General features: G+C 39.1%; 1 protein-coding gene across 11 annotated transcripts in view; it reads right to left on the bottom strand.

Annotated features, from left to right (window-relative positions):
- Positions 1-821: 821 nt before the first annotated feature.
- Positions 822-10,310, bottom strand: part of ago2 (argonaute RISC catalytic component 2) — a 17,663-nt gene continuing 8,174 nt past the window's right edge. For all 11 annotated transcript variants that reach the window (XM_031853841.1, XM_031853842.1, XM_031853846.1 and 8 more), the window contains 3 exons: positions 10,000-10,101; positions 9,646-9,845; positions 822-9,551 (listed from right to left, as the gene is read on the bottom strand). In XM_031853841.1, the coding sequence (XP_031709701.1) occupies positions 9,443-9,551; positions 9,646-9,845; positions 10,000-10,101 (411 nt within the window). In that variant the 3' untranslated portion in view covers positions 822-9,442. The remainder of the gene's footprint in view (positions 9,552-9,645; positions 9,846-9,999; positions 10,102-10,310) is intronic.

Raw genomic sequence — 10,310 nt, 5'->3', positions numbered from 1 at the left:
TATATATTTATATTTATATATATATATATATTTATATATATATATTTATATTTATATATATTTTTATTTATATATATATATATATTTATATATATTTTTATTTATATATATATATATATTTATATATTTATATATTTTTATTTATATATATATATATATATATATATATATTTATAAAAAACAAGTGTCTTCACTTCAACCCTTATGTCTACAGATGTTTACACTTATATCAGCAAAGTTATGAAGAAACTTTAATAAACCTCACCAAATAGTATACACAGTTAAAAAAAATAAACTATTTTAATGTATACCTCACAAGACAAGTTACGGGCAAATATTGATGTAATTAAACCTCAATCGCCTAGACCAAAATGTGTGTAATCATCAAGTATCAATATCTGTCAAGTACCACAAGTTGGCAAATGTTAGACTGCATTATGTTGAGGAAAGGTCCCGAGTCCTTGAACAACATAACATTTTTTTGATGGACTAGATTATAACTGATAAAAACAAAAACAGTATATTATTCCCTTTTCTCTTACTACTACGCAGCAATTTACAGTTCCATCTGAAAACTGACATTTTGGGATGTCACAGTAGCAAAGCACAGGAGTAAATAGCAGAATGAGTAATGGTTGAATTCCATTTAACTGCATCAGTTCCATGATTCTGGTATTGTGAATGCTGGCTCGCTGTCACATGACTTACCGGGAGACTTTAATATAACGGAGCCCTCGTTAATGTTATCAGTAACACGTGCTTTTTCTTACTATGACAAGTTCTTTCAAACATCAAATTATTAAACAGAAAAGTCACAGGAAAACTTAAAACATGTTTTTATTAATTAACGCAACTTACAGTCAAGCCAAAGAGTGAACTATATTAAGTGATACGTATTCACATTATGTCCTAACAGGGTTTACAGCATATCTTGTGTTCTGTAAGCATTATTGTTAACAAAAATAAGTAAATGTAAAATAGAAATCAAAGCTTACACCTTTTACAACAACAAGAAATGAGGAGCTTAGCAGTGGATGTGAACAATTTAAAATCAGCAACATAAAGACCCTCACCAGAACAGGAATGACAGCAAATTCAGTTTTGGCATGTCGTGGTTTAAATAAGGGAGAAGAGAGCGAGAGAGAGAGAGAGAGAGAAAGGATAAAAAACAACAACTCAAAATGACACAAATGAAGGGAGGTTTGAGTTCATACGGCTGTTCAGGGCTGCCTTCTGCCAAGAGACTTTGGTCGCTTTGCTTCTCCATCATGGCTTACAAGTGGGGAAAAAAGTACAATGTATAAAATGAAAAATGGCCAAAGAAACTGGAGTGTCCTGGAATCAGTTTGATGTATGAATGAATAGAGGAATATATTTTACTTTTTTTTTTTTTTTTTTTTTTCCTTCAACAAACTACAGATGATTGTCCGTTTTTCCTTAAATGAGTTGACTACAACTCCAGGACAGCCCCTACATTCATAGGAGGTAGATAACACGGCAATGAGACGCAAAAAGATAATAATAGTGTCTGAATGGGGATCAAGCTCTCCGTCAAGTCTGTGAAATTGAAGTGCATAATTTGTTCCAACTTTAAGGCCAAATAGGAACCTCACGTGTAGATCTAAGGCTATTTTAAGACAGCGGTGCAGGGGACGGGACGGGGCGGCGGGGGGGGGGTAAGGGACACAGTAAGCAGATAGAGCCCTTTCACGACAATACCTGAGTCAGTCGTGTTAAACCACAGAGCCTCGTGAGCGTCAAACTCTTCGTCAACTATTTGTTTGGCTGCACCGACAATATGAAAAAAAAACACCAAAAAAACCACAAGAGCACAGAAATATGATGCGGCTACAAGGTGAGAAATATTCTGATGAGATTCGCGTAAAAATTGCATAAATGACACATTATCATTTGGCCACAAAGTGTAACGTACTCCTTTGTTACGACAGATTAGATTTACTGGTTGTGGCGTGTGCACAGCCTGTAGTGACATTCAAACCTCCCAAAAGGGGAAAATTAAAAAATAAAATTAAAATGTATTGGACAATATGAAGTACACTACAGAAAAAAAGTCAATGCAGCATATATCAGGCTTATGAGGTACTTCATGAATATATATAGATATATCAACCTTTTTAGAAAAGCTCTTCAAAGTCATATTATTCCTTATAATTCCTATTGATAGCATAAAATACCTCGTCAATTATTATTATTTTTTTTTTTTTTTTTTGAGACTGCTTTGAAAGTGCAAAACACAAATACTGATCCGTTCTATGCAGCATCTACACGAGAGGTTGCGTGATAATCAAAAATGGAAATGATTTGTATGCGTGGCGCAGATGGAGAAGAGAGAGCGAGAGAGATCCGACAAAAGGCACGCATGAGACGACTACAAACACGCACTGGATGTTTTCAGTTCAGACTAAATTACAACGATCTGTAGTTAATTTCCACAAAGCCTTGTATGTACCTTTTTTCCCCGCTGACGTTTACAATGTTCTGTTACCTTGCAAAGCATGTTCAAATGTGTATATTCCCTTTGTTAATTGTTGCATGCAAAAACTACATTTTTAATACCCTCAACAACAACAATGCCGTAGAGTCTGGCTAATCGTAGGAGCAGCGGAAATGAACTGAGTAGGCAACAGAGACATCCACCCTGATTTTATTGCAGTACTGGGTTAACACGGCAGAGAGAAATGTAGGCATTTGATCACGTGGAGTGGCTCTATCCAGTATGACACCTTTTAACATTTCGGTAAAAAGAAGGAAAAAAAAAAAAAAAAAAAAAAAAAAAAAAAAAAGCAGCTGCTTCCAAATATTGAGACAAATGAATCTACCCATTTGCAAAGTATTGTTTTTGCCAACTAAAAGTTGAAAATGTTTATTGAGCCTTGTTGCCTTGACCTGCGCACAGACGACAAACTAATGACCAACGACCCCACACGCAACAACATTATTGCTGTACATACGTCTTTCCAACAGATCTCCACCGCCACTATGAACATTCCTCAATATCGCCAACATGTCTGCTGGAATAGCAACACATTGTCATCGTGAATAGTAATTGCTTTATGATGATGTCATGATTACAGTTTACTTCACTGCGAGGAATGTGTTTCCTCGGTTGGTTTTGTAGCGATCTTTTGAAAAAAATAATAAAAATGAAGGACTCGCATGAGACGATGAGACTCCCAATTACAAATATTTGGTCCCCCCAAAACGTAACCAACTAAAGCAACCAACCAGTCGTACATGATTACTTGGTTTTCCATTTAATAAGGTCAAAGAAAAGAACAGTGCTCTCATACGATATTGGCTTGTATTGGTTTGGTCATAATTTTTTTGATTTTGATACCATTATTATAAATGAGGGCTAATATTAGCTAGCACCTGACACTGCTCTGAGGTAGTTTTTTTTTTTTTCAAAGTTGGTAAATAAAAAGCCAAGTTCATTCTGAAGACTAGAAATGCTTTGAAAATACACAAATACCCACGATTCTTGCATGGTTGGAGACCGGTAGATCGGATGGATGGCATTGGTTTTGGAGAGTTGAAGCTTGGTAACGGTTCTACTCTGTTAGGTTAGATTGACTGCAGCCCCGTGGAGAACCCCAAACGTACACCGGACACAGCTGGAACGCATTCTGGCTGCCAGCGATTATCGGTTCCTATTCTCGTTCACGCCAGATTTCTCTGCTATCCTGAAGCTTGAACTTCACAGCTGAATGTACATACATAACTATATCTACCGACGCTTGTCCAATCCATTGAGTAGATTTAACGGGATGAGTGAAACCTTTACCTGCTAGTGGCACTAGAGTAAAGGTCGGGGGCTAAATAATTAGAATAGACATGTGGCTGCTAAAGGAGCTGGAGCTTCAAGACTCTTCTTGAAACTAAGACCAGACGTGACAACCAAAATGTGATGTAGCTGCATCCGGTGGACATCAGGGAACGGTTGTGGTTAATAATGGTTCTTTCCTCAGGTCTGCCAGTACGTCATTTGAATTTGTGCTCAATATTTTAGACTTGTAGCTAAAAGACAATAATAATAAAATAGGTAAACTCTAACTGGAAAGACCTTGTTGAAGCCACACAAATGTCACATGGCTCCAGGTAATCGGGTGGACATTGGCATGATAGAGACTGTCTGTCAGGGACAAAGTGATCGAGGAAAGAGGAGAAATATGCTCGCGGAAGCCAGCCGACTGCCATGGAAATCTCAAACTGTGCTTTTTGAAATCTGGAAAAAAAAAACAAACAAACATCTGTGTAGTAATACAATCACCAAAAAGGTAAGGAGCACAAGCAACACTAAAAACCTCAGCTTCTTTCACTTTCAAGTGTCCCTGCGCTAATGAGTGAGTGAGCTGAACTCTGGGAGGATTCTACAGGACAGGAATATCAGACCAGAGGGCTTAAGCAGAAGCCGAGAATCTAAAGGCAAACAAGATCACACACACACCAAAGCAACCATCATATGTACACACACACACACACACACACACACAGTTATGTTACAGCTATTCAAAAAAAGCATGGCGCCAGAAACAGAAAAGATGACCAGTCTTTGCAACAGTGTATAACGTTTGTCTCGTAAAACTACAGTAGCAAACATCCAGAGAGAAGACATCTCAACTGTAGACTTGTATACCTCCTGTTAATCCAAAATGATGTCAGCTGGGATGTGGGTGATATCTAAATCAATGAAATATTAAAAAAAGAACATAATACGTTCTGCAATTATTAAAAAGCCCATAAATAAGAGAAAAATAACAAAAGGCTGTACACAAGAAGCAAACGTATATATAGTATAGATGTACTGGATGGATGGCCTTAACAATATTACAAACCACGCAGGCTCTAAGTACATTCATTGTTATTATTTGGAGCTAGGAAAATAGGTTCTACTCTACAAGAGGTTTCTTTATGTCAGCAATAGTTTCTCTACAAGAGACGGATGAGAGGCAAAGAGGAGAAACAATATACAGGGTTATGGTTTGGAATAAACGGATGTATAGGTTTGTTGCTTCATTGGAAGTCAGGCTGCATTTTATTCCGAGACCATTCGAAAAGCGAAAGTAAGTAAAGCTTGGAGTAGTTTTTAATCTCAGCCTCTTTCAACCCAACATTTAAAAAAAAAAAAAAAAAAAAAAAAAAAAAAAAAAAAAAAAAAAAAAGATACAAACAAAAACGGTTTGGAGAGAATAAAGTAAAGTGAACACTTAAATTAGCTTATGATGATATGCCATTTAGTTTACATACCAGACATTTCTACCACCTGCCTCGTCCTAGTTTTGGACATTCAAGGATACGGGAAGAACAGCCAAACTGAGGTGAAGTAATGTCGGGAGGGTTACCACTGCAGGCATTTTGAATGCCTGACTTAAGCACCTCGGGCACCATTTAACTTGGTGCCACATTCATCCAGGCTGGTGTGTTCATGCATTTGCTCCATACATAGGCTTGATTTAGCTCATCATGATCAAGCAGGTTTAAGTAAAGCCTCTTCTGAATCTTGATATGTATAGTCTCAGGTGGTGACACACAGAGAGGCCTTACTTTAAGCGTTATTTTCCTATGCAGTCTTGGAACAAGGACTGTGACCGTCAAACCTTCCCGCACACGGCACCCACGCCTCTAAGGAAACCTTACCGTTCATAGCTTATCAGCTCTTTTCAACACCTGTCAGTTTGTTTTGCATAAAGCACCTTTCTCCAACATCACTGTACAAAGGCAACCCACCAACGCAACTAAATTTCACTCTGTTGTTTACATTTAAAAAGGCATATTTCTCAAAGACGCCACGCTGAACGCCGGTTGGCTCGGTAGAATCCCTCTTGCTTTCTGAATGGCAAAATGCACACGCTGAGGCTCTCAAGCGCTGCCGCTTGGAATTTTTTGCCGTCGCCAAATCCTTTCTCAGTTTTAAAAAGAAGAAGAAGAAGAAGAAGAAGAAGCCAGTCTGCCATCTGATAAATACTCTTAATGCTGCAGCAGCTACAAAAGTCTACTCTTGTTTAGTGCAAAAACAACATTGTCAAATGTTTTAGGTTTTATCGCCAGGAAAAGCAATGCCGTTCTGATCTGCTGCGTTAAGGTGCTGGTATAGGTAATGTCAAACACGGAAGGAGCAGTAACAACAAGTACAAAGCCGTCTCCCAAAAAGACATACCCCCATTTTTCTGAATTTCAGCACGCTATCATTTAGGACACCCATTCACTTTCTACACAAAATGACGTTCAGGTTTTCCAAACAGACTCCACCTCCATCAGTCTCCATAAAACACATTTCAGATTTGGCCTGATGCTACAAATTAGCTCCGTGGTGGATTTTTAAGTGGTCAAAGGCCTTCCCGAATCACATACCTCTTTATACATGCTGGACTTCTTTCAGGCTGAAGAGGCGGTTCTCTATGTATTGTTTTTAAGTTTGCAATCAACTTTAACAGTCCGACTAACGGCACACCTTGGGTACAATTTGTCCAACTCAAGGGTATGCAATGATCATAGCTAATGTGGGCTTTTTGCATTTGTTGTTATGCTGCTCATATGGAAAATCAAGGTGTCCAGAAAAAAAAAAAAAAAAAAAAAAAAAAAAAGTCTCATTCCACTGGTGCATAGAATAAAAAGGAAAGAAAGGGAAAGCTGTGTGTGAATACAAACACACTGCAGGAATTTGGTCATACAGCTCAACGCTCAAAATCCCTAAAAGAAAGAAAGAAACAACCCCACATTCTCTCTCTCATCAGATTGAGTAAAATATGAAATGAAATATCACAAAACTACATAAACCGAGAAAGCGCGTTTACCATCATGCACACCGAACGTTTAAAACCTCTAATGTCAATGCAAGACTCAAACAATGCCAATTAGATAGATAGCAGGGGGTAATTATACAGAAATGGCCAGCAGTGTGATGTTACCATAACACTTGAACAGGTAACAAGAGGTAGAACACACGGCCATTTCCACACAATTACACCGGTGTGTCACGCAATATGGCCGAGCCTCCCGTTTCAAAATGAGGAACACGCGTCTATCGAAGTCATACCAACGTTCTGCTATCAAAAGTGCATCCAAATTTACATGTGTGAGACCAGCACCGATAAGAACAATATTGACATCATAACAGTAAATATCAAGTACGTCGATTTTCAGAATGCCCCACAAACACAGTCAGTCGGATTTCTAGTTGCTTTACAGGTAAATGAGTAAAAAGAGCAACATAGAGAAAAAGACCCTCAAAATGACGAAGCGTCTTTTTAGCGTACACGTTTAAAAAGCCTCGTCGACCAGTCCAGTGAGGATTTAAGGTGGCTTACAGTGAAAACTTCTAGCACCTAGAATCAAGATGGCCGTTTGTGCTTCCATGTCTCTTGAATATTAATCATGTAAAAGTTTGTAATCTTGTTTGGCTAAGAAAGACTGTGTCACAAAGGATACACCAAATACTCAGGCTATAAAAGCTACAATGTTACAAATGACCACGAATACTTCATCCTGTTAGAAAGGCATGAAGATGCTGATAAGCACTAAGAAACGCTACTAAATGCAACATGCTTAAAATAAAACAATAAAAAAAACCTGATTATCTACCTCTATAAATGACCCTAATTCATGTGAGATACCCCACTGCTAAATCTCTTGGTTAAAAATGATGCATAGTTAGAAAATATAGACTACACGCCTCCAATCAAGACTACATGAACATTCGCTAGCTTAACTTAGTAAAACTTAGGTGGGACGTTAGGAAATGTCTAGAGTTATTAGTAAGACCGGAGCAGTCTTAGAAGGCAAGATAATAGTTGCATTTAAAATCTGTATACAAATAGACAGTGTTAATTTAGACTACATGTGGGCCAGTCATTAAAAAAAAAACAAAAAAAAAGAAAATCTATAATATTTTCAGCAGCCTCCACTGAAAGCTTATTCAAAATATACCTCATTACCAACATTACTATATAGTATAAAGACTCACAAAAAGTCATTTGCATAAAACCCAAGCTTTTGTGCAATGACTGCTCCCAATTCATGGAGCAAACCCTAGTAGTTGTTTCATTTTTAGGGAATTTCAATCAGTTAAAGTCTGAAATGGTGCAGCTGTTACTCCACTGTACCGAATGCCGTGATATCGAGACGCCACACAAATATCCCGCCCTGACAAAGACACTGCAGAAAACACTATCCTGCTGCTATATACATTAAAACGTAGAAGAAGGGTTAATGTGTAAAAAAAAAAAAAAAAAAAGAGGAAGAAATAAACTAGTATCACAAATGTCTAAAACATGGGTCGGCTACATGCATATTCATTACAAAACTGATTGAAATTAAATTAGACTATAAAACAGGAAGGAACAAACAAAAAAAAAAGAATGGATTTCATCAAGTTCCCCTCTATGTTGATTTCTAAATCATGTGTCTCATCAACACGGCTCAGGCTACACTAGAAAGAAGTCGTTGTTGGGAACCGGTCCCAGTACACCAAGTCTCGGCGTGGGAATAGAGTTACTGGTGAAACTAGTTCAGTTCAGACTAACGAGAGGCAGGAGGACGACACAATTTAAATCTATCTCAACACTAACAGCCCTCATCTAGAATAAACTAAGTGTTGGTTCAAGGGTTGATAACAAATCTGATGCAAAGAATCCTCTCGTCAATCGTCACCAGATTTGGCATAAAATGGTCATCAGTGTCAATCGAGGACAAATACTGAAAAACCCAGCAACTGTGGGTCTAATTCATAGTTTTACACAGAAATGACAACAGAAAGGTGGTCTCAAATGGCACTTTTCATCACATAGTGCTCTATGTGAAAGATCACACACAACCCTCAATAAACTAAGTACTGTTGTCCTGATTGAAATACTCATTCTGCTCAGTGCACTTTGCTTTGATTGGCTGATAAATAAAGTTTGTCGGAGGAGGAGGAGCAACTCTTCAGGCATATAAACAGTGAACAGGCCCCCGTTATCTCTTGATGAATTTGATCCTTCTCCCTTCCAGCACACAGAGCCGCATACACAATGCAAACAGGAGGAGGAGGGTAGTTGGTTTCTTCGTAATTATGAACCACCCTAATGTATAATGATACTGCCCACTAGTTTAGAAATGTCTTCTAAACTTTTCCTTTCATTCTTTGCAACATATTCCCCTATGACAAATACAAAACGGACACTAATGCACACAACATGTAAATAAAACCTCTTCCAGCGCAAAACCCCAATAAATAGGGGTTCTTACAGTCTAATAGCTGGCTTTGTTTGGGTCAGGGGCTGAAGTACAATTATAGACATATGGGTAACTGACAGGCCTGTTAGGTAGGGAGATCACTCTGTGAAACCACTGTGACGCTATCTACAGCTGACAGTGAGACAGCGAGTGGGTAGTGTATTCCACCAGTGGGGTCTCACCCACGCCAACTTGGAGTTGTGTGCTCTCAGGCAAAGTACATGGTGCGCAGGGTGTCCTGGTGGATCTGCACGGCCTTGGCCAAGGCCTGTTGGTCACGCCCGTTACTCTGGCCTGATGTGTGACTGCCCTCGGCACTGAAACGGCAGAACGTTACGATTACAGAAGTGTGAAAACTGTTTTCATGAACCTTTTTTCGGTAGGTTGGATTTACCGGAATGCAGCCCTTACCTGTCGTGCTCTTTGTCCACCAAGTGATAGCGAGCCCGGAAGGCCACCAAATGGGCGTAGTAAGCTGGTGCGGGGATGGAAACCGAGCGGGTGCAGCGCACATAGGTGTGGCACAGCTGATAGGTGAGGACCTGCAGTTCATCTGAAGTGAAGTGGTTGTCGTCCCAGAGCACATGGTAATGTGACGGCCTGCTGGTACCCTGCAAGGAGTGAACACGGAGAACAGGTGTCGCAAACGCTGCCCGTTTGTTTTTCATGCATCGTCAAAACCCATTAAATCGGCCCTTTCTCTAAAATACTTCACAGGCACTTCCTTTTCAGTTCAACTACGGTTGGAGCTCATTGAGTTCTCACCTGGATGCCAGCGTGACTGCAAAGGTAGAAGTCAAATTCTGATGGGTGAGTGATTTTGGTGTCCACTGTGGTGCCTGCAGGAATGTTGCCACTCTTCCCAACCTGCAACAATCCAACAACAGATGCATCAGTGAGCTCCGACGGTTTCCTCACAGGTTAGAATAACAACCGTAATATTGTACAAAGCAAAGTCACGACATAAAATATGAACCTATGCACAACAACAGCTATTTCCACATAGGAGGATGCCATTTCTCAGTCGGGATTTAAATGCTAGTGTCGTGCAAGCGTCACCAAATTACTTTGGCTTA

The sequence above is a fragment of the Anarrhichthys ocellatus genome, unplaced genomic scaffold (assembly GCF_004355925.1).
Source record: "Anarrhichthys ocellatus isolate YVR2014 unplaced genomic scaffold, GSC_Weel_1.0 scaffold14, whole genome shotgun sequence".
Taxonomy (NCBI): Eukaryota; Metazoa; Chordata; class Actinopteri; order Perciformes; family Anarhichadidae; genus Anarrhichthys; species Anarrhichthys ocellatus.
Note: the sequence above shows the minus strand (reverse complement) of the source record. Positions and strands in the feature narration are given on the sequence as shown.